At 49.1% G+C, this 24,383-nt stretch overlaps 1 protein-coding gene across 8 annotated transcripts in view; it reads left to right on the top strand.

The window, feature by feature from the left end:
* The window catches only part of ARHGEF10 (Rho guanine nucleotide exchange factor 10), a 145,517-nt gene that overhangs the window by 32,087 nt on the left and 89,047 nt on the right, over nucleotides 1-24,383 (top strand). For 3 of the 8 annotated variants that reach the window (XM_064369777.1, XM_064369778.1, XM_064369781.1), the window contains 8 exons: nucleotides 1,175-1,462; nucleotides 5,919-5,985; nucleotides 8,281-8,357; nucleotides 10,942-11,064; nucleotides 13,297-13,460; nucleotides 17,054-17,170; nucleotides 19,656-19,770; nucleotides 22,757-22,863. In XM_064369777.1, the coding sequence (XP_064225847.1) occupies nucleotides 1,175-1,462; nucleotides 5,919-5,985; nucleotides 8,281-8,357; nucleotides 10,942-11,064; nucleotides 13,297-13,460; nucleotides 17,054-17,170; nucleotides 19,656-19,770; nucleotides 22,757-22,863 (1,058 nt within the window). The remainder of the gene's footprint in view (nucleotides 1-1,174; nucleotides 1,463-5,918; nucleotides 5,986-8,280; nucleotides 8,358-10,941; nucleotides 11,065-13,296; nucleotides 13,461-17,053; nucleotides 17,171-19,655; nucleotides 19,771-22,756; nucleotides 22,864-24,383) is intronic. The other 5 variants (XM_012458678.3, XM_064369779.1, XM_012458677.3 and 2 more) reach the window with 5 other exon arrangements.

Genomic DNA, 24,383 nt, shown 5'->3' with positions numbered 1-24,383 from the left:
TTGTGTGTAGCACCCACCTCACGGCCTGCACGGCATTTCTTTGTGTGTAGCACCCACCTCTAGGCCTGCACGGCATTTCTTTGTGTGTAGCACCCACCTGTGGCCTGCACAGCATTTCTTTGTGTGCAGCACCCACCTCTTGGCCTGCACAGCGTTTCTTTGTGTGTAGCACCCCCCTCCCGGCCTACATGGCGTTTCTTTGTGTGTAGCACCCACCTCGTGGCCTGCATGGCCTTTCTTTGTGTGTAGCACCCACCTCTCGGCCTCCATGACTTTTCTTTATGTGCGTTACCCACTTCTCGGCCTACACGTCATTTCTTTGTGTGCAGCACCCACCTCGCGGCCTCCGTGGCGTTTCTTTGTGTGCAGCACCCACCTCTCGGCCTCCATGACTTTTCTTTATGTGCATTACCCACTTCTCGGCCTACACATCATTTCTTTGTGTGCAGCACCCACCTCGCGGCCTTCACGGTCTTTCTTTGTGTGTAGCACCCACCTTTCGGCCTTCATGGTGTTTCTTTATATGTAGCACCCACCTCACAGCCTGCACGGCGTTTCTTTGTGTGCAGCACCCACCTCTCGGCCTTCATGGCATTTCTTTATATGTAGCACCCACCTCACAGCCTGCACAGCCTTTCTTTGTGTGTAGCACCCACTTCACAGCCTGCACGGCCTTTCTTTGTGTGTAGCACCCACCTCACAGCCTGCATGGCCTTTCTTTGTGCACAGCACCCACCTCTCAGCCTCCATGACTTTTCTTTATGTGCATTACCCACCTCTCGGCCTGCACGGCGTTTCTTTGTGTGCAGCACCCACCTCTCGGCCTACACGTCATTTCTTTGTGTGCAGCACCCACCTCTCGGCTTGTGTGCAGCACCCGCCTTTTGGTGGGGGAGCAGCCCCTCCTCCAGCAGGTTCTCCCTGACTTAGCTCATGGGATGAGTCTCCTGCAGTGGCCAGGCTGCATCTGTCTCGCCTGTGCCCAGAGGTGATGCTGGGTTCCCCAAGTGTGAGCACTCCCTCCAAGACCCACCTGATGATGTGGGAATGTCCAGGGGTCCTGGCATGGAATGGAGGCTGGGAGTTTACTACCTGCTTCCCCTGTGCTCCTGGAGGGTACACTTGCCACGCCCTTGGTGATGTGTCTGCTGACAAGTCCTTTCCGAATCCCCAGGAGGTGAGGACGGAGCTGGAGCAGAAACCACCCCGGTGGCAGAGCCTGCTAAGCTGGTGCTCCCACTGAAAGTCAACCCATATTCTGTCATCGACATCACGCCGTTTCAGGAGGACCAGCCACCTGCCCCCACGCCTGGCAATGAGGAGGAGAGTGTGGGTCTCCATGTGCCCTGCGGGTACTCGGTGCCTGTGCCCTGTGGCTATGCAGTGCCCTCCAACCTACCCCTCCTGCTGCCTGCCTACTCCAGCCCGGTCATCATCCGCACCACGTCCTTGGATGAAGAAGGTACCATTGCCCTCCTCTCCGTGCCCCTGAAGTGGCCTGAGGTTCTGTAGAGTCTGGGCCTGACCTTCCCTCCAGCCTCCCCAGATCAGTAGGTGTTTACAGAGTTGGAAAATGAGCCCCCAGTTCATCTTCTTCAGTGACGGGAACACCACTGAGGAAAGGCCAGGGTGTAGCGTTTGGAAAATTTTGAAACATCTGGTCCCGAATGTATTGCCCCCTCGTGTCTGGGATGCCTTGAACTTCACCCCGATTTCTGATTCTCCCAGTAGGTGCTCAGGAGAGCTTGTGCAGTTTTGGGCCTTGATCACTTAGTGTGCTAGATGACAGTTATTGTTATGTGTGTCTCCTGTCACCCGCTGGTCCGGAAACTCCAGCTTGCTGCAGTCAGAGCTGGTGTCTCGCTGTCTTCTTGCCAGAGGATGGAGGGGCAGTGGGGCTGGGAGGGGTGGTGGGGGATGGAGGGGCATGGGGGTGTGTTGGGGGGCAGGGGTGTGAGAGGGGCGGCGGGGGTGTGTGGAGGAGTGGTGGGGGGTGGTGAGAGAGGTGGTGGGGGAGGTGGAGGGGCTGGGGGGCGGCGGGGGGTGGGTGGGAGGGGACTGCAGGGGATGGAAGGGTGGTGGGCGTGGGAGGGGTGGTGGGGGTGGGAAAATTGCCTCAGGGGCTCCCACCGATGCTTTTCCTCACCCGGGAGATGCCCAGGGACCTCGGGGGGAGATTCCCAGGGACTTAAGTGGGAGTCCTCATTGGAAGGTCGGAGCCACCTGGAGAAACACAAAGGGTGCAGAGTCGGCTGCCGAGGATGGGTTCCCTGCAGCCAGGCCATGCTCTGAGCCAGACTGTGGGTGCCCTTGTGGGCACCTCGCTCACCTCTGATCTCCGTGTCCTCAGTGCTGACAGCTCTGTTTTGAGTCTGCTTTCTCCTCCACTTAGTGAGGAGCCACCGCCGTGTGCTTTGGAAGGGCTTGGTTGTTGGAGCCCGTTCCCTGCTGTCCTTAACGTGGCCCTGGCATGTGTGGTCAGGTGCTGGCCGTGTCTGTAGAGCCCCGGGTTTCCACTGGAAGGAGAGGTGCAGGCCACGGCTGCCCCGACAGCAGCCTGAGGGCTGGGACCTCCTGCCCCCTGCACAGGCCCAGGCACCAGGGCGAGGGTGAGCACGGACTGTGCCTCCGTCTGCAGAAGCCAGCCTTGTCACTTCCAGAAGTGGCCAGTCGAGGCATCTCGGCCGAGGTTTTCCTTTTTTGCCCAGATCTGTTTCTATGCTGTCTTTCCCGGGAACGTGCTGCAGGTTTCCTGGGGTTGGTGAGGTGTTCCTCTCATGGAAGCGCACAGCCTCTGCGTCCGAGAACCTGGTTTACTCTTGTGAAGGTTTCAGTGAAAGCACTCTTCTCTTTCCAGTTAATAACAGTTGAGGAAAAAAATCCTTAAAGAAAAATCTTGATTTTGGATTTTGGGAACCGCAGAGATTTCAGGCTAGATGCCCTCCTGTGCGTTTTCCTGTTGAAGTCAGCCGCAGTCCTGAGAACTCACAGGTCTGCGTGGTCCACGCCACTGTTCTCACTCTGTGACCGCAGAGAGTGAGGACCCCTGGAAAGGAGGGAGTGCAGAGTATGGGCTTCTTGGCTGAAGAAAAATACATTTATTTTAAAGTGATTTTCTTATTTTAAAAGCATTATTTGATTATTTTAAATAATTGCACATCATTCAATTTATTCTTTAAAATAACTTAGCATGGATTTAAGACAATTTTCTTATTTTTGTTCTGTCAACTGAGAGCCAGTAATAATGCCTTGTTCTAATAAAGTCTATTTTAAGTCCCAGTGTAGAGGAGCAGATGGTTCTATGGTTGCATTTTGATCATTGGAAAAGAGACGTGAATGCAGATCACCTTCTTGAGGGGTGAAAAAACGTGGGGATTTGGTGTCAGGCTGGGTCCCAAGCCTGGCCCCCACTTCCTGCCTGGTGGCACCGCTGGCCTTTCAGTTCCTTGCTCTGCAGCCTCCCTGGCGCTGGTAGCCACCTGGCTCTGTAGGGCTTCCCCGGATGCACAGCCCAGCCAGGCTCCCTAGGCCCATGATGGGAGTTTGCTGCAGAGTGCTGCCTGGAGCTCACAGCTGGCCAAGCTGGGATGGCCAGATCCAGTTATTTTTCCTACTGACTGAAACCAGCTCTGAAAAACGTCTGCAGGCAGATCCTGCTCTTGTTTCCTCATGGGCCTCCTGTGGCCAGAAGCCTCTGGGTGCGCTGCTGCTTGAGCAGCCCTTGTGGCTCCCTGGTGAGCGTGTCCGCCTTCTTCTGACCATGACGGATCCTCAGTTTGCAGGCATCTTAATTTCCTGGAGGGAGGAGGAAAGGAGAGTTTCCTGGGGTGGGGCCATGAGAAGACTCATGTGTGTGCTCTGGGGATGGGAGTCTGTGCTCTGCTGGCCACTCCTGTGCTCTGGAGCCCCTGTGGCAGGGACAGTTCTCACTGTGCAGCAAGATTGCTCCCAGGCAGCCCGTCCTGCCTTTGCTTCTCTGCGGAACAGAAGTAAAAGCTTTTCGGCTCTTTGGGTGTTTCCTTGAGGGAGTGTAGTAGCGTGGGAAGAGCAGGTTTTGGAGCGGGCAGATTGGATTTCAGATCTTGGCTCTGCCTCTGCCTTGACACCTGGCCCTCAGGAAGATGGCCTGGAACACTGAACCAGCGAGGCCTGTGGGACTGACTGCACTGCCCCCACAGAGCCCACCCTGGGCCCTCAGGAAGATGACCTGGAACACAACCAGCGAGGCCTGTGGGATTCACAGCGCTGCCCCCCACAGAGCCCACCCCAGGCCCTCAGGAAGATGACCTGGAACACTGAACCAGCGAGGCCTGTGGGATTCACAGCGCTGCCCCCCACAGAGCCCACCTTGGGCCCTCAGGAAGATGACCTGGAACGCTGAACCAGCGAGGCCTGTGGGATTCACAGTGCTGCCCCCCACAGAGCCCACCCCAGGCCCTCAGGAAGATGACCTGGAACACTGAACCAGTGAGGCCTGTGGGATTCACAGCGCTGCCCCCACAGAGCCCACCCTGGGCCCTCAGGAAGATGGCCTGGAACACTGAACCAGCGAGGCCTGTGGGATTCACAGCACTGCCCCCCACAGAGCCCACCCTGGGCCCTCAGGAAAATGGCCAGAAACACTGAACCAGTGAGGCCTGTGGGATTCACAGCGCTGCCCCCCACAGAGCCCACCCCGGGCCCTCAGAAAAATGGCCTGAAACACTGAACCAGCGAGGCCTGTGGGATTCACAGCACTGCCTACAGAGCCAACCCCGGGCGCCTCGTGTCTGTTTCTGTTTGGCATCCAGCTGTGTGGTGGCACCCGGTGTGCCAGGGGGCTGTTTTCACGAGTGAGATCTCCAAGCAGGTGATGCCGAGCTCAGCTCTCTCAGACTTTTGAACCACCTGCTGCCGTTTGAATATGGTTGGGAACTGTTGCTCACCCCAAAGATAAATTCCCTTTAGAGCGTGTTTCATGGAAGCTGCCAGTGTGGTGATAAACAGCAGCCTCTGAGTGCCGCTGGCTCTCCTTCCCACAGCATTCTTGGTGCCACGCGGCTGAGCGGTGGCAGAATTCATCAGGGGATCACGTGGCCCACATGGTGCAGCCATCACAGACGCTGGCTGGCTGCTGGCCAGAAGCCCTCTGAGGTGGGAGGGCTTCCTGCTTCTGCACTGGCGTCTCAGGCTATTCTTCAAGCCTCTAAGTTCGTACCTCACCTGCACGGAACATGTGGGAAGCCTGCACTGCGGCCTTGCTCACAGCTCTCCGTTTACCCTGGAGAGCCCCTCAGGAAGGTGGTCGGCAATACTGAACCAGTGAGGCCTGTGGGATTCATGGCACTGCCTGCAGAGCCCACACCGGGTGCCTCGTGGCTGTTGCTAGTTGTCATCCTGCTGTGTAGCGGCCCCTGCTGTGACCGGGGGCCGGTTTTCATGGATGAGATCTCCAAGCAGGCAGGAAGAAATAGCCAGTCAGGCCAGGCCGTGCGTGTTTGTGTGTGGAGGGGTGTGAGTGTGTGCGAGTAAAAGCTGGTGTCACACGTCACAAGCTTAACTACTCCTCCCTTGAACATCTTTTGAGGGTGGCAGGTGGACACCCCATCAGGCAGGTCACAGCTGTGGCTCCTATGGACATGCAGAATGGGAGAGGACATCCCATTTCTTTCTAACTCTAGCCTGATGCATTTGGGCACCGGTGTGGTTTATTTCCAGCTGTTTCATAAGCCCTTGGTAGATCACATTTTATTAGATTCCTATCTCGAATACATTTTATCTAAGAGCTAAAAATTTTAAAAAGTATTAATCATCCTTATGCTAAGATAAGCCTCGATTGATAAGAAAGCAAAGTGTGAAACCATTTTTAAAGGTAAAAACATTAACTTCATAAGCAACTTTGTCAGGCATAAAGCAGCATCACTTATTTGCTTTCCCAGCAGAAACATCGGAAGTCACAGAAGATCGCCAGCTCAATTCTCTGAGTTCCGAGGAGCCTCCAAACAGGTATCTGCATCCGTCTTCCCGCGTGTGCTGAATTCCTGCCTTTCTCTTGAGGAGCTGGACACGGGGATGTTGGCCTACATCCCTGCCTGCCATCCTCAGCTCTGCTGGGGTGGGGGCTGTCCCGGCCCCATCTCCTGCCTCAGGTCCCTCGCAGGCGAGTGTCCCCTGGACACACAGGGTCAGGAAGAGTGGAGTGGGGTCTGAGAACTGGGTCTCACTTCAGGCGTCCAGCTGTGTCAGCCAGGCTGGCCCTTGTCCTCCACCCTGCTGTCGCTTCCCCTCGTTTCCTTTCTCCTTCTGTCACAAAGGCGGCCTTTGCAGGGGAAGGTGTCCCCTTTGAAATCCCCTGCAGGCGGGTGGGGTCTGTGGGGAGCGGCTCCCACTCAACCAGTGCTCTCTTCCCAGACATGAGGCAGCGGGGTGGGCTCTGCAGGCAGCACTGTGAATCCCACAGAGTTGTGCCACCAGGTAGGCTCAGCCAGGGTTCTCCGTTAGAAATTGCAGATTTTATATAAAATTAAATATTAGTGGTGGTGAGTTATCACTGGCAGTCTAAAATGTATTGTGAAAATGTGTCCATTGAAAAAAGGAATTATTTTGAAGAAAATGAATATAAAATGTTGTGTGATGAAAACCTTAAATTATTTTCAAAAGGATGAACTTTTTCAAATGTGAAAAATTTTCAAACATTTATGAATAGTTTAAAATACTATGTCTGTTTGCTTCAGATTTTCTTTTACCTGTCTAGGTAACTTTTTGTTTTGGTATAATTTTAAACTTTAAAAGTGCAAGAATACTCCTTGTTGATGTAATAAGTTCTTGGAGCGGGGGACCACATCTTAATTCCACATGTGCACTGCACAGCACACGGGGCATCCCCTAGGAACCGCGGGGCCGTCACCAGGACACAGGCTCTCACGGGAACCACATCCTAATTCACATGTGCACAGCGTAGCACACGGGGCATCCCCTAGGAACCGCGGGGCCGTCACCAGGACACAGGCTCTCACGGGGACCATATCCTAATTCACATGTGCACAGCGTAGCACACGGGGCATCCCCTAGGAACCGCGGGGCCGTCACCAGGACACAGGCTCTCACGGGGACCACATCCTAATTCACATGTGCACAGCGTAGCACACGGGGCATCCCCTAGGAACCACGGGGCTGTCACCAGGACACAGGCTCTCACGGGGACCACATCCTAATTCACATGTGCACAGCGTAGCACACGGGGCATCCCCTAGGAACCACGGGGCTGTCACCAGGACACAGGCTCTCACGGGTACTACATCCTAATTCCACATGTGCACAGTGTAGCACGTGGGGCATCCCCCAGCACCTACGGGGCCGTCACCAGGACACAGGCTCTCGTCTCTCATACTGAAATTCCTGTAGGTACCTCGGGGCCTGTTAGAGCTTTTGCTTGACAAGTCTCCCTCTTGGGGTGCTCTTCACGGATTGTCACATGATTCCATGTGAGCGACGCTTCCCTTAGGAGTGTTTTCCAGGGCCTTCCGTGCGCATCTCTGGGTGCTTGCCCCACTTCCAGTGTCTGCCTTCCCAGCAGTGTCTCTGCACTGCTACTGGGCTCATCCTTGCACAGCTCTCTGCGGGACATGGCATGGAGAGGCCTGATCCCTGCTATATTTCTTTTGTCAGCAGTGGTGCTCTCATGGGGCAATGCTCAGTGTGTGCAGGGAGTGTGGCCTCATCATCCTTCCAAGCAGAGCATTCCCACGGCTTCCCATTGCCAAGGGTGACATCCCAGTCCCTGTGTGTGGGACTCTGGTGTGGCCCACGTTACCACCCGCTGTGGACAGAGCACCATCGTTTATGCTGGGTGGCCTTGCATCTCTTCCTCCCACTGACCTGCTCCTGGACGTCGAGAGGACCCATTGCCTACTGGCGTCTCCACCACCCAGCGTCGTGAGCAGGGCCTGAGAGGCCCTCAGAGGGGTGGCTGAAAAACTGGAAGACAGTTCAGGCCTTCTGGGGCCTGGGCCAAATCGCTCCTATGTTCCCCTCATCCCGTGTTCTGTGCCGTGTGTAGGGCGAGTGTCTGGAGTACTTATTTACAGAGTTATGAGTGAAAACTTGAACTTGGGTTGTCCTATGATTATGATAATAGCTGGGAAAATATGTGATTCTCTATGTAGTAACGTACATATATATTCACACACACACACACACGCACACGCACACACATACACACATACAGTCTGCAGGGCACTTGGCAGCCTAGTGACTGGGCTGTGCCTGGATATTCTGACTTTATGGTTTGTTTTCTTTAAGTGAAGATCAAGTCAGTCGAGAGGACAGTGCACTGGCTCGCTGGGCTGCAGATCCGGCCAACACAGCCTGGATGGAGAGTAAGTCCCCTGGCCACCCATAGCCAGAATCCTCACCACGCTCCACGGACATCACTGCAGCAGGGCTGGGATCCTGAGTCTCATGTCTCGTCAGATCTTAAACTCTAAAAAGATGTTTGTTTACTGAAATTAGTGACATGGGCTGCCTATGCAGAAGTTTCCCGGGGCTTCCTGAGCCGTCACTTCTCCTGAGACCATCCCAGCTCCCCACATGCACGCATGCACTGTTCCTGGTGGTTTCTTTCTAGCACAGGCTTTGTTGTTGTGGTAACAGTTGGATACATGGGGAACAGAAACTCTGACCTGCAGCCACGGTTGGCCACTACCCAGATGCTCACCCTCCGCTTCCCCATGACTCCCAGGGAGATGCGGTGTCTGGCTCCCATTCTGAAGAGGGGGCGGGTGGGCCCCCTTGTTTTTCCCATACATAATTTATTTTACATAACTCAGTGTTTTCTTTTATTGAATCACAAGTATTCAAATGGGGATTCCTGAATAAATTTGTTAATTTACTTTTGGCAGAAACAACAGATTCCAAAACATTTAATAGAATCTCATTTATTTGTAACTTAAAAAAAATTCTGTAGCATATTTTTCCAAAACAAATGTGCCTTAAACAAATGTGCCTTAAAAGCTAACTGATAATGATTTTATTAATATCATAGCTTATGTAAGAAAACTATTACTTAAAGGACAGACTAGACATGTATATTTATAAAAACAAAAATTTTTGTTCATGTGAATGATTCATGTTCAGATTTCAAAAATAGGAAACATCCTGAAGAGCATCATTTTAATATCACTCCTGGAAATTATAGCAATGTGCAATGTGAACAACAGGACAAAGAATTCCAAACTGTGTTTTTATGTGCATTTAAACTTGTGGGATTATGTACCGTCTTTGTGTGAGGAATAAAACCAATGCACTTCCAACACATAGATGAAGCTTCTGTACGATTAAGACCAAACCTAAAGGCATTCTTTATCCCTTTGAGTTGGTGGAGCCAGCCTACCTCCAAGTGGCCAGATCTGTTGTCCCACCTGCGGTTTCAAAGGCTGAAAGATTTTTAGCTAGGTTTACTTGTGTTTTAATTTTTAAAGGAGAAGTAAAGATTCCTTTCCTGTTTATGACTCTCATTATCCACTGGCTCACTAATTTCTATGTAACTGATTTATAGGATCAACTTACAAGGTAGAGCCGCCTTTGTTACCTCCTGATTATTAAACTGTCTCCTGGAAGTTTTCTGGTTTTAATTACGACTTTGTCAAAACAAAGATCTAAGTGTAATTAGATGATTCTCCTGGGTGGCTATTAAAGCAGGATCGTTACAGGATTAAATTATTGTCTTGGCTGTTTGCTGGCAATTTTATTTCCAAAGTAAAATTTGTCTGATTTTTTTTCTCATTACTCATCTTTATTACCCAGATGACAGTGAGTTAGAATAACTATATTTGGAAACATGATCTCTAAACTAGCAGACCCTCGACATTATCTAAGAGGAGTGGAAATCTTTACTGTGGTTGCAGCTAGTAAATGCTATTACAAGAAAGAGCATCTGTAAATATTGGAGCTTGACAGCAGCAGCAGAGAAGGAATTTTCCTGAATTTGCATTTACCTGGTAGTGTGGGAACAGGAGCAGTGGCTGGATGTCAGGGGAGAGTTTGGGTTTATTGATCTCATTTTCTTTCTGATATGGCTAGGAAGCAGTTGCCTGTATGTTTTCGACATAGTCATACATTGTAGTTTGGACGTTCTCTTGCAGGGAGGGCACCACTAGTCAATGAGTGTAAGTTCGATTTAAAGGTTGTTTTATGAGGTGGATTTTCATGTGAAGTGTGTAACTCTTACAGCTATCTGAGGAAACCTCAGGCTCATTGTTGATGCCCTGTGTGGTCATCTCATGCAGCAGGTTTTGCACACAGAACTTCCCTCCTTTTTTATGAAACGGTTCCACTTTCACAGAACCCCAGTATTGCACGTGCTGCAGATTGAGAAATACTGTCCTGTAGGTTTAGTGTTTTGATACTTGCATGGGGCTACTTTTTACCTTCAGTGGCACAAAATTATGGGTGTCATTGGTTGATGTGGATGGTTTTCCTTTTCTTCCAGCACTGATGGGCTCTTTTTTTATTTCTGGAATTTCTGTGTGCCACCTTTGTATTTTTTGTGCATCAGGAGACATTAACTTCATAAGCTTAAAATATTTGTAAGAGAGCCAATTAGAAATGTATAATTGAACACAAAATCATACAACAAGATTGGCCTGGAAACCGTCAAACTCCTTACTAGTGACATTTTACAGCTGGTCCATTTAAAGTGACATCCTTCACTCCCAACAAATTATTCTGCCCTGAAAATAATGCTTATGCTTTGGTAAGGTGCTTTTAACTAACTTACAGCCCTTGTTGTCTACTGGTTAGGAAAAAGAACAAAAAAGTAAAAAATAAATTAAAAAAAACTACTCTTATACACCAACTTTTTGAATAATCATGATGTCATCGGCAACTGTGGCCCTGTAAAATTTAAATTGCACTGGGTTTACACTGGTCCCTGTTTAAAGTGCTTCTCCCCATTTATTCCAGATCCAGAAGAAGCAATTTATGATGACGTTCCAAGGGAAAACTCAGACTCTGAGCCAGGTTTGATTTTGTCTGGGATTGATTTGAGGAGATGCAGCTCGGCAGCCTTTCCCTCTGGATGCAAAAGTGACTGTTTATTGGATAGCCCTGTCGTTTTCTGTATCCGTGTTTTGTATGTTGCTTCTAGAATGGCTTATTGATGTGTGGTGGAATATTGATGTTTGTGCACCTATGTATATATGTTTATAACACTCGAAATAGGGCAGTTATCTTACTTAAGCAAGCAGAGGAGTTAAATATACGGAAAATATCAGCAAAGAGGTAGGAAACATGGAGGCTGAGAAGCAGCACCATATTCAAATAAATGCCATCAATTAGAAAATGTAGATAATCAGGCAAAGGTAATATTCGAAGAAAGAACTACTGAGACTTCTCTACAATGAGAGAAAAACATAAATTCTCAGATTTTAGAAACAGATTCAAAGCAAGATGAATTATACATTGATCCGTACCTAGGCCCATACAATGGAGACCGCAGAGCAACAAGCCCACAGTGAATCTCCTCAGAGCAACTAGAGAGAAAACATGGTTCCCTGCAAAGGAACCGTGATTCGACTTACCCACAGGCTAGGAGGTGGGTTCTCAAAGTGAAGAAGAAAATGAGAAAATGACCCTTTTAGCCTGGAGTGCCACAGACAGCAAAGTGCAGTCCTTTAAAAAGGGAGACAGGCAGCATAAGGCAGAGCCGGGGAGACTCACTGCCCATATAATCTAAGCAAATAGTTAATGATGTGCTGCAGGGAAGAACACACTGAACCAAGAAGGACGTAATGGGAGGCAGGAAGGAGTGGGGAGCCGGGAAGTGACGGACGTGTGGAAAGTCGCTACCGCAGTGTTCGGGACAGCATTGATAACACTGATTGAGTTTCAGATGGAGCCAAACCCCCACCAGAGCTGACTGTAGGGGAGGGCAATTTTTCAGGTAGAGGATTTAGTGACTGATTTTTTTTTTTTTTTTTTTTTGCTATGATTGGTCAAGTTGGCATTTTATACATAACTGCTAAGAGAATAGCATTAGATTATTTAACTTTGAAACCAATAGAGCAAATCTCAATCTGGTAAAGTCAAGAAAATATAAAATAAGAAAGCTTTGCAAATCATATGAAAAAAGTCTGCAAAATAAGCACAAATATTTGGTACATATGGTAAATTGGATCCAATGGCCAGTAAAAGAAACCCTCAGATTAGATAAAATAGCAAAGCTAGATGTACATTCTTATGAGGCATACATAAAAGAGAAAATTTGTAAGTAAATGGATGGAAAGAGAAATAAAATGCAAATTCTAACCAAAGTATTGTCAGTATAAATATGATAATATATTAAATGTTAAGCCATAAAACAAGGAATAATTCACAAGGAAGATATATAACAGTTTTAAACTCATATGGACCTAACAGCATAGACTTAAAATATATAAGCAAAATATAACAAAATATGACAAGGCTTAATTAGAAATATGTAAATACACTATTGGGGTGAGAGACTTTAAGAAAACTCTCTCTGCTATTGGTGGATCCTAGACATAAAATCAGTAAACCGGCTGGGTGCGGTTGCTCATGCCTGTAATTCCAACAGTTTGGGAGGCCGAGGTGCATGAATCACTTGGGGTCAGGAGTTCAAGACAAGCCTGGCCAACATGGTAAAACCCCATCTGTACTAAAAATACAAAAATTACCCAGGTGTGATGGCAGGTGCCTATAATCCCAGTTACTTGGGAGGCTGAGACAGGAGAGTCACTTGAACCCGGGAGGCAGAGGTTGCAGTGAGCTAAGATTGCACCATTGCATTCCAACCTGGGAAACAAAAGCGAAAGTCTGTCTCAAAAAAAAAAAAAAAACAGTAAACCATAGAACACTGGAACAAGAATGTAGTGTGATTGACTTGAAGGTCATGTACACATCCTTTAAGCAAGTAGTTCCAGAATGTGTGTTTATATAAAGGAAGATTTTTCTTCATGGGAAGTTCTCAATGGTTGATGGATGCCCATAGCCAGGTGGTCCTCAGGGTACCGATGGGGTAGGGGTATTTGTGAGAAACGTTTGAAGTGCTTTTCGCTAGCCTCCTTGGCACTGCCTGGGTGGTGGAGGCTCTGCACAGTGCCTTCTGTGGAGCACGCCGGGGGCTCCGCGTGACAGCACCCTCTGTGGAGCACACCTGGAGCTCTGTAGGGTCCTCAACATGGTTCAGATTTGCTTCCACCCCCAGGTCTAGATGATTCAGTAAAATCACAAACAGGCATACAACAGCCCCCATAGAATTCTAAAGTTTTCATTTCATTTTGTAATTTATGCACTCAGATGAAATGATTTATGATGATGTTGAGAATGGGGATGAAGGTGGAAACAGCTCTTTGGAATATGGCTGGAGTTCGAGTGAATTTGAAAGTTATGAAGAGCAGAGTGACTCGGAATGCAAGAATGGGATTCCCAGGTCCTTCCTACGCAGCAACCACAAAAAGCAAGTATGTGCTCCTTGCGCGTGTGAGGGACAGGGCTGTCACATTAACATGCCTGGGGGCTGTGAATACGATTGTGATTGGCCTAGTGCTTAATAGTGATTTAAGATGCTGATATGTAATTTGGGGAAAGCATAAGATATTGCCAAAGGAGAACACGTCTCTAGTTTCATATAGTGAGTACCGTCATAGAAGAATTTGGAAATTAAACTTCTGTAAATCACTTAAAAGGTTTTTAGTGAGCTCACTGCCTTGAATACTTTAAGAAAGTAGTTACTCTCTGACTTGCTTGTGTTTTAATGCATTATGTGCTTTGCACATAGCAGCGTTTGTGCATTGTTAACTGCAGAACACTGAATAGATGGCGGGATTCCCTGAGACGGGGCACAGCTACACTTTGTTGTAAGTGAGGTTTTGAACCTCAGCATGTTTAGCATGCTAAAGGAAACTGTAAAAATAGAAGATGTTAAGGGACAAAAGCTTCTAAGCCACCCTGTGACAATCCTTTCTTTTTTCTTTTTCTTTTTTTTTTTTTTTTTTGAGATGGAGTCTTGCTCTGCCTCCTAAGCTGGAGTGCAGTGGTGTGATCTCAGTCCACTGCAGTCTCTGCCTCCTGGGTTCAAGTGATTCTCCTGTTTCAGCCTCCCAAGTAGCTGGGATTACAGGTACCTGCCACGGTGCCCAGCTAATTTTTGTACTTTTAGGAGAGACAGGGTTTCACCATGTTGACCAGGCTGGTCTTGAACTCCTGACCTCAGGTGATCTGCCCACCTCGGTCTCTCAAAATGCTGGGATTACAGGCATGAGCCACTGTGCCCAGCCTGATAATCTTTTCTTAAAGGGAATTTTTATTCCATTTTTTTTGTGGAAAAGTCTTGAGGTTAGGGTGCAAGATGGAACGTCAGAACTGTAAAGTGTGAATTCTGGAATTCGATGTTGTGAAGCATGAAACCTGGGAACCGTTCAGCTGATGCACATCCCAGGTCTTGGTGGTGCCAGCCATGCCACATGCTTTTTGTTGTTGGAGTTTTTCCTGACTCTTTGCAAAAGGATAGATTTGTGCTCATTGACAGTGATATCTGTGTACTTTCTGTGTGGGGCTGAGATGGAAGCCACATGCAGTTCTCGTCTGAGGCTGGCCAGTCCCGTGTTACTGATATAGATGATGACCGGATGCCACCATAGTGACAGTTGGTGATAACTGGTTTTATCTTGCCTGTCTCCTAGTAACCCCTAGTAAGCAGAGATTTCATTCCTGGACTTAGCTGCCACATCCTTTTGGTTTACAAGTGATTATGGGTTGCCTACAATTCTCATATCCTGTGAACCTGCTTTGTAAAACTCAAGGAGAATCCACCAGTTCGTGGCGGTCAGCTCACCTCCCCAGTATCATTCACAAGTTCTTCCAGGAACTTGGATCTTTTGTATCACCATCATTATTACAACTGTAATTTAAACAACCAGTGAAACTGCAATTGTAGTTTTTTTTTTTTTGAGATAACGTCTTGCTCTGTCACCCAGGCTGGAGTGTAGTGATGTGATCTTGGCTCACTGCAACCTCCACCTCCCAGGTTCAAGCAATTCTCCTGCTTCAGACTCCCAAGTACCTGAGACTACAGGTGTGCGCCACTGTGCCCGACTAATTTTTGTATTTTTAGTAGAGTTGGGGTTTCACCATGTTGGCCAGGCTTGTGTCGAACTCCTGACCTCATGATCCACCCACCTCAGTCTCCCAAAGTGCTGGGATTACAGGCATGAGCCACTGCACCCAGCCTGTAATTGTAGTTTTTTACAGAGCTGATAACTAAGATGATATTTAACTTACTGTAGCTGAGTCAGATACTTGATTTAAACTGAGATTTAAGAAGAATGCTGGGCTCTGATATCAGGTGGAGGTTTGGTGTGTGCCTTGGAGTGTGGGTTAATGCTCTTTGGTTTTGCCTTTGGGCTGTGGACAGAGGGCCCGGCCACTGAGAAGCTCAGAGGGATTAGTAGTCATTCCTTGGTAGTAACTCAGGAAACCCTGCCTTTGCCTTGGAGCAGACCCGTATCGCAGAGGAGCGCTTGACTGCCCAGGCAGTGCCAATGTCTCAGCAGCCCTCCCTGCTGGGAGAAGGAGCCAGGGAAAGCCAGCACACAGTGGGTTTGTGGTGCAGGATGATGATCCAGGAGCGCTGGGCTCTGCATTTCCAGCCTTTCTTGCGCCTCCACGTTGCCGGGACAGTGGCCTGGACTGGGGGTGGGAATAGCATGTGGGGTGCAGACAGGACGCCTGTGGGTTACGCCTGTCCAGGATGGAAGTGCTGCAGGCAAAGTTTTCTAGTTTAAACCGTCACAATTTAAAAATGACCAAAATAAAACTATACGTTCAGAAATCATCTCAAAAAGTCTTGAATTTTATTAAAAACTTCCTAAAGTGTTTGTGACATGAGGAGTGCCCCAGAGGAGCAGTGGCACCTCAGCTGTGTGCATCTGAAGTGTCTGTGACCACACAGAGAAGGATCCGGGGGGCCCAGTCCATCAGTTCGAGAGAAAGTGACCTCAGGTTGGAGACTGTTGAAAATCCATGCTGCTATCCTCAAAATCTGTCACCTTCAGTATAGCTTAAATACAAGTATCTTTTGTTTGGATGCTGACATAAAAGAAGAATTTTATGTATATTTTATACATTTGATAATTTTGATTCTACCACAATGTAAGCGAATGATTTCACAGATATTTTATATGCGTGCATTTTCTCCTGTCTGGCACGGAGAAGACGGCAGTCTGGTGTCTGGTTCGTGTCTGTCTTTTGATTCCATTGATGCCATGTTTAACTCATTTCTGTATTTATCTCCTTTTTTTTTTTTTTTTTGAGATGGAGTTTCGCTCTTGTGACCCAGGCTGGAGTGCAATGGCACAATCTTGGCTCACCAGAACCTCCACCTCCTGGGTTCAGGCAATTCTCCTGCCTCAGCCTCCTGAGTAGCTGGGATTACAGGCACGCACCACCATGCCCAGCTAATTTTTTGCATTTTTAGTAGAGACAGGTTTCACCATGTTGACCAGGATGGTCTCGATCTCTTGACCTCGTGATCCACCTGCCTTGGCCTCCCAAAGTGCTGGGATTACAGGTGTGAGCCACTGCACCTGGCCCTATCTCCTTTTTTAAAAATTTTTTTGCAGTGGCACCATCACGGCTCACTGTAGTCTCCACCTCTCAGGCTCAAGCAATCCTCCCACCTTGGCCTCCTAAGTAGCTAGGACCACAGACGTGCACTACCCTGCCTAATTTTTGTATTTTTAGTAGAGATAGGGTTTCACCATGTTGCCCAGGCTCATCTTGAACTCCCGAACTCAAGTGATCCTCCCGCCTTGGCCTCCCAAAGTGCTGGGATTACAGGCGTGAGCCACCACGCCTGGCCAACTATTTGCGGGTTTCTCTCTTAAGGACCAACGGGGCTAGTAATCAGGGCTCTTGTGTGTGGCCCCAGGAACCCCCAGCCAGGAGAGGCCTGATGTGCCATGGCAGATGCTGGCAGAATCCTTTCAATGTAAAATTGTCCCAAAAAAACAAAAAGAGCCTTTTTGTGAAAAGACTGTGTCTCTTTATGCTGTAGCTTTCTCATGACCTAACCCGTTTAAAGGAGCACTATGAGAAAAAGATGAGAGATTTGATGGCAAGCACGGTGGGCGCGGTGGAGATTCAGCAGCTCAGGCAGAAGCATGAACTGAAGGTAGAGTCTCGCCCCCGGCTGCTGGCCCCACTTGCCGGGCGGGCAGTAAAGAAAAACCATGTGGCTCGGTCAGTGCTGTCTGAACAGCGGTTCTCAAAGGATGGTCCAGGGGCTTCCGGAATCCCCCGACACTTTGGGGCTCACGTGGACTCTGAGACGCTCTGTGCCTTTTCGCTCTCTTCCTTTTACAGGGAGCCCAGGAACATCCTGGAGACTGTGCAGCCTGTGGCCTTACAGCTGGCGGAACGCCGTCAGGCTGTCTGCGTGAGAGCGGTTTCCAGAAATGCACAACAATGCCGCTTTCTGTTTGTTTTGGAAAGTACAGTGATTTTTCATCGATGTTATTTAAGATAACATATAATAGGTTGATTATTTTTTAAATGAACATTTATAAAAATATCCAAAATTTTTCAGAGTTTTAACTTCAAATGCAATAAATATTGATACATAAAGCCCAGGTAAACAAAAGCCATTTGGGCTCTCAATAATTTTTAAGAGCGTCCAGGGCCCCTGAGACCGGAATGTTTGAGAACTGCCGACGTGAATGTGGTGACGGTCTGTTCTGCAAGATGTGTTTTAAAAGGGCACTGTCAAGTACTTTTTCCTGCAGTTTGATCTTTTATCCTGCCAGTATTTGTGGTTGTTCCTATGTGTTGAATGGCACTCACTGGAAGGGGATGCAGGCTCCACACTCCTTCCGGAGCAGCCAGTTCATCCACCGTGTTGTGCTCTGGCTGCCCCCGGGAGCCACGTTGCCCCTCACATCCAGCATCCAGCTGGCTCCCTGGCAGGGCATCTGATGAGATCTGCCTGAGGCCTCAGGGTTCTGAGATAGCGGGCAGTGTGGCGGGGTTTCCGAGGAGCAGAGGACACTGTCAAAGCCATGGGAGGGGTGTGTGGGCTACGTTTGCAGATTTTCACCGACACAGGGAGTGCTGGGGCTGAAGCAGGTGAGGGCACTGTGGGAGGCGGGGAAGGAAGGCCGGGAATGCAGCTGGGGCCGGGCCCAGCATACTCACTTCCCCTCGTGGGAGCAGCCCTTGTCAGCCCTGACATCCAGGAGACCTGGCCGAGGGTTTGACCCGGAACCCCGGGGTCTTACCTGCTCTGCATGGACATGGGGCTCAAGGAGCATGGCCACGTTCCCGTCTGTCAGCTTGCAGTTCTCTGATCCTCTGTTTGGTGACCCTGATGGGGCTGGCTGAAAACCAAGGGTTCACAGCCCAGATCTGCGGTTGAGAAAGAGCAGGCTGTGGACAGGCTGTGTAGTAAGAAGTGCGCAGGGGGGCGCCAGGGCTCTCTGTGGCATCGGGCAGGAGGTAGCGGACCTGGGCCACGGGGCTGAGAAATGGCAACAGGACATGGTCCTTTGTGGAGTTGAGAGACGCAGGAGTGGGACAGCACAGGGGGCCGTGACATTAGCGCCATTCATGGGGGACAGCGTTGCAAGCGATGGAGATGGGCTGGGGCCGTCGATACGGGTGTGAGGCCAGGCATGCTTCGTGGTGTTCATGGGAAGGCAGCCTTCAGGCATTTGGAAGTCAAGGGCAGGCAGACATGACCAGGGGTAGAGCGACACTGTCTGCATGCTGGCACCCAGCAGCCCTGCTCCTCACTCGGTGCTGGTGTGACCCAGAGTGAAGGGAGTCCCATTCTTAGCTGCACTGCTGGTCCCTCGAGAGGTCCCTGGGATGGAGACGTTGGTTGTCTCATAAGAGGTCATCTTTTAAAGAGGTCTTCTTTAAAAGACAAATCACTCAGCATCCAGTGGCCATTACCTCAGTTGTTGGGTTTTTAAGGAATAAGAAATCAGATGGCAGGAGACGGCTCAGACACCCCTGAATCCAAGCAGCCGTGAGTATCCAGCACGGCTCTGGCTGAGGAAGTGGAGGCAGGGATCCCAGGCCAGGGGGATGTGGCCTCCAAGTCTGACATTTGCAGCGTGCCGCATCCTGACCCTCCCTCAGGTGCGTCCGTGCGTGTTTGCGGCACTTACCGGGGCCTTGCATTCAGCCCGTGGCTGGGCCTGGGTCCGTGTGACCATGCGTGTGAAGTGGCCCTGTCAGCAGCTGGCCTGGCCCCAACGTGGGGTACGGTGGGAAGCCCCAAGGAGAAGGTGAAAACGCTGAACTGGAGCTGTGAGTCTGCAGTTGTTTTGCCATTTAATTTCAGGTGAGCCGTTTGACATTTGTGCACAGTAGTGACTCACCTGTGACCTCTGTGTAGCTCTTTGTGTGAGTGGATCACATATAATACTGTAAATGGAGCAGGGAACATTTTTAACCACGTCCAGGAAAGGCTGTGCTTTTAAAGTCAGTTTTTTCCTTTTTTCCAACAAACAAAACAAAAACTAGCCCAGAACCACACATGACACATACGCTCACAAGAACTAGACTACTTGACAGTATTCTTTTAAAAGAGGCAAATTAAAGCAGCAGGTGGGTTCTGCCGCCACCCCGTTCTCACATCTCCCTCTCCGTCGCAGATGCAGAAGCTTGTGAAGGCTGCGAAGGATGGCACCAAGGACGGGCTGGAGAGGACCAGGGCAGCCGTGAAGAGGGGCCGCTCGTTCATCAGGACTAAGTCTCTCATCGCTCAGGGTCCGTGCCTGTGGGTCTTCTTGTGGGGAGGACATGGGGTCGGGAGGCAGCTGCACAGGCTCCCACAGCCTCGGGGAGTACCAGCCTGCTCAGTGCTCGGGTCTGGCTCAGCCCTGCTGACCCTGGCCTCCCTGTCCTGTGGGGGTGGCATTTTAGGCCGATGGCACCCAGCAGAGAGGTGTCATTGAGAGTCACTGGCTGGACGTAGGAAGGGCTGTGCAGCTGGCCGCAGGCGAGTGGAAGCTCTCATGGCCAAGGTGCTCCTGCTCTTTGCCATCCCCTCTCAGCAGCAGATGGTCTGTGCCCCCTCAGGCCTTACCTCATGCTCCTCCCAAGTCCCCTCAGGGGTCCAGGGGCCTCTGTCACTGTGTATTCTTGGCAGTGGACTCTGTATTTACAGCACATCTGGCCCTCCTGGGCATGGTCCCGCAGGGACTGGGGTTGTGAGTGTTCTAAATGGGGATTTCAGGAACATTTTCCTTGGCAGGGGGAGATTTGGAATGATAGCTGAATTTCCAGGTTTTTCTAAGAATCTCATGAAGGGGCAGTGGTCTGTGCAGTTATGTGTGAAAAAGGCAGTTGATGTGGAGGTGTCGTGCATGATGGCAGCAGGCGGTAGGATGGGGTCGTTCACTGTCTGAGGAAACTTCTGGAGCCTTCGTGCACGGATGTCCTAAGAGAGTTATGGGAGGGTGGTTGAGAGTTCACTGTCCCACAGTGGTTGCTGTGACTCTGACCTGGTGTTTCTTGGTTGTGTCTCCAGCTTTCTAACGTGCTGTCTTGTGCTAGGGTATGGGTAGCATTTGCTAATGTCTGTACTTGAAGGGACTTTACATAGGAAGGCCTCGGATACTATGTGTGTGTAATTGGTACAACATGGTGTAACTCAGGAAGCCTCTTTTTTTTCAGTCCTCATGAAGCCCTCGGCATCTCAGGCAAGGTGGGGGGAAGCTATCAGCATCTCCAAGGGGTTGATCTGGTTATGGAGACAGACAGGTGCATTCTAATAAAATGTGTTGTAACATTGTACCCTGATGGCAGTGCCATGAGGTGCCCGGGACAGCAAAGGACAGCCTTTGAGGAGGCGGCCATATTTATACAGCCTCTGGAAAGCGCAGCCAGGCTCTGTCCTGCTAGGAGGTTGGTATTTGGGGCCGCATTCACTGCCTCAAGGAGTGTGTCTGCCCGCCAGTAGCAACTTCCCGACTGGGACCCAGATTCCAGGAGCTAATCAGAACTGCCCACTCGGGGCCCCATGCCAGGTCTCCGAGTCGGGATTTGCAGGCTGGCAAAGTCCCCGGGGATTAGATGTGTGGGGACAGTCTGAGAAGCCCTGATCCAGGCTCTGAAAGGTCATGATTTGTCTCTGGTTTAGGGGAGGTGCTCTTTGGGGGATCAGTTGGAGAGATGCAGCAGTTTAATAGGCAAATCCCTAAACCCTCCAACCTTAGTTTCCTCTCATTTCCATAAAATGAGAGGCTTGGACAGAATTTGTGTTCTTCGTCCTAGTTGTACAAAATAATTAACTAGAAATCTTTTAAAATGTGCTGGTGCCAGGCCCTCCCTCCCTGGCCCATCAGTTGATTTCTGAGGAAAAAGTCTGGGCATCAGTAGGTTTTGAAGCCCCTTAGAGATTTTTCTGTTCAGCCGGGGTTTTGGGTCTTTGAACTAGAAAAATGCAGGTTTCTATCCCCTAAAAGTTCTTGTGCTCTTCTGATTTCTAGCCATTTTGTGGCTTCTTTAATGTAGTTAGCTATATTTTAACAAATGAATATAGGCTGGGTGTGGTGGCTCATACCTGTAATCCCAGCACTTTGGGAGGCCAAGGCAGGTAGATCACTTGAGGTCAGGAGTTCTAGACCAGCCTGGCCAACATGGTGAAACCCTATTCTACCAAAAATACAAACAAACAAACAAATATTAGCTGGGCATGGTGGTGGGCGTCTGTAATCCCAGCTACTTGGGAGGCTGAGGCAGGAGAATCGCTTGGACCCAGGAGGTGGAGGTTGCAGTGGGTCGAGATCGTATCATTAACTCCAGCCTGGGCAACAAGAGTAAGACTCCATCTCAAAAAAAAAAAAAAAAATGAATGTAAGTGTTTTCTTGTTTTTTAGAGATAGGTTCTTACTCTGTCACCCAGGCTAGAGAGCAGTGGCACGACCACAGCTCCCTGTAGCCTTGACCTCCTGGGCTCAAGTGATCCTTCTGCTTTAGCCTCCTGACTAGCTAGGCGAACAGGTATTCCCCACCACACCTGGCTAATTTTTTAATTTTTTGTAGAGATGGAGTTTTGCTGTGTTGCCCAGGCTGGCCTTGAGCTACTGGACTCAAGAAATTCTACCATCTCGGCCTCCCAAAGTGCTGGGATTAGGGGAGTGAGCCACCAAGCCTGACTGTGAATTTAATTTTTGTTTAAACTGTTTGAGTTTTGGAAAGCTGTGCTTCTTAAGGCGTCCAGTGAGAGAGGTGCAAGAAATGTAATAAGTGCCGCCTCAGTTTTCACTGGCTTTTGAATATTTGTTCTTAGCCATTCTTAGCTGTTTCCTTGTTTCTGATTGTGATATGTTATAGATTAAAGAACTAAAATACTTAATTTACAAAAGAATCTAAAACATTAAAATTCCAAAATATTGCCATTTTACTATCTAGCTATTCAAATGGCACCTCTCCCTTTTGAAGTTAAACTTCAAATACTGAAAATTTCAAATACTCCTTGAGGCAGTGAATACAGCCCCAAATCCCAACCTCCTCACTGGATAGAGCCTGCCTGGCTGTGCTTTCCATAGGTAGACAAATACCGTAGTACCCCGTGGAAAGAATATTTTATTGGATTTGTTAAAAATTCAACTTAATAACAGCTGAGTATCAAGTAAGCATGGAAAATTAAAAGCTCTACATAAAATATTTGACAGCTTATTTTACTGTACTATAGTGTTCTGAATATATTATTTCAATGTAAAACTTGTGCATTTTGACTTCTTTTAAGATCACAGATCTTCTCTTGAGGAGGAGCAGAATGTGTTCATTGATGTTGATTGCAAGCACCCAGAAGCCATCTTGACCCCTATGCCTGAGGGCTTATCTCAGCAGCAGGTGAGATGAGCAGAGCTGACACTCAGGTGCTGTTTACCAGCAGAGCTGTGCTAGTTTTTAAATATTTGTATGTTTGATGCTGGTTGGTAAATACCTGCTGTCTCAAACTCTGCGTCTACTTGGGCCCTCCACTGTAGGCTCCTGGCCCAGCACTTACTGACTTAATGCTGGGCTCAGCAGGGGCTGGGGGGACTCTGGTCAGCAGCTGTGGCCTGGGCTCAGGGTCTTCTGGTCCTGAAAATATTTTGGACAGCACCCCTGAGTGTAACTGTGAGAAACAGGGGGAACTTGCATTCTTCATGGGAGTCAGTCACACTAGTTTGGACTTTTACAGAGACAGCATGTGGGTGTGTAAGGTCAGTATGTGTGTGTAGCTACCTGAGGCTGAAAATGACAGAGTTTCAAAACTAATGAAATCTGAATTTAATGCATTTCTTAAAAATGTGATACTTGGCAGCAAAAGGGAAAAAAATCAGTAGTTTTTCTTTGATTGTCTTTGGGTAAAAGAAAGAGAAAACTCAAGGAACCAGAGTGATAACGCCAAGTTTGCAGACCTTGAGGAACCAGAGTGATGGCACTGAGTTTTCAGGCCTTTAGCAGCAGGGGTTGATGCTGTGGGATAATGGGAGTTGTTTCCCACGTGGGCAGTGGGGTTGCAAGTCATGGACACCAGGACGGATAGGCAGACACATTCGTAATCATGGATCTGGGTAGATTCCTGATACACGTAGGCAGATGGAGCAAGACAGAGCATTGTCAGATTAAAGAAAAACAAGAGATGAAAAGAGATACCTGCGAGCTGTTCGTAGTTGGCCAGGCTGAAATACGAGGCTTATATTTGATTTGCATTGAGCAGAGATTACTGAAGTATTGTTTTGTCAGCAGCATCACACGTGTGACGGGATGAAGTGTGAACAGAGCTTGGAAGACAGCTGAGCGCCTGTCACTCATGGGTGCATGCTCTGTGCAGGCCCTGTGCTGAGCCCCTGCTGTGTTTCTCTTCCTTTCATCCTCCCAGATGTTTTTGCTGTCCTTATTTATTCTGTAAGGAAGCCTGGGCTCGGAGGAGGCTGATCATCCTAACCACGTCCTCTAGCTGTGCAAGGAAGGGCTCGTGTATGCCTTCAGTCTCCCTGATCACAGCCTCCTCCTACCCTGTCTGTGCTCGCTGGGGCCGAGGGATCCTGGCTGCCACATGCCACAGGGGGATGGTTGACAGCCTTTACCAGGAAAAAAGGATCCAGCACTTTCCTGTGCCTGCTGTCTGGCTCATCAACCTCACCGTGGTCTAAGCAGTTACAAAATGGGTTCATGGCTGAACACTTCTTGCCATTTCGATGAGACGCTCAATAGGATGACGCCCTAGGCAGTGCTCTAATATTTGGGGCCCTAACCACATGTAGGGTCCCTGTGCTGCGGAGGATGCACCATGAGAGAGAGACTTGGATCCTCACTCTGAGAACTTAGTGTAGTGGGGAAACCAGGAAGCAAAAATCCGAAAATCAGGGAAAAGCACAGAG

This window comes from Aotus nancymaae, unplaced genomic scaffold (genome assembly GCF_030222135.1).
Source record: "Aotus nancymaae isolate 86718 unplaced genomic scaffold, 86718_ANA_hifiasm-v0.15.2.pri h1tg000090l, whole genome shotgun sequence".
Lineage (NCBI taxonomy): Eukaryota > Metazoa > Chordata > Mammalia > Primates > Aotidae > Aotus > Aotus nancymaae.
This window is presented reverse-complemented; position numbering and strand designations above follow the sequence as displayed.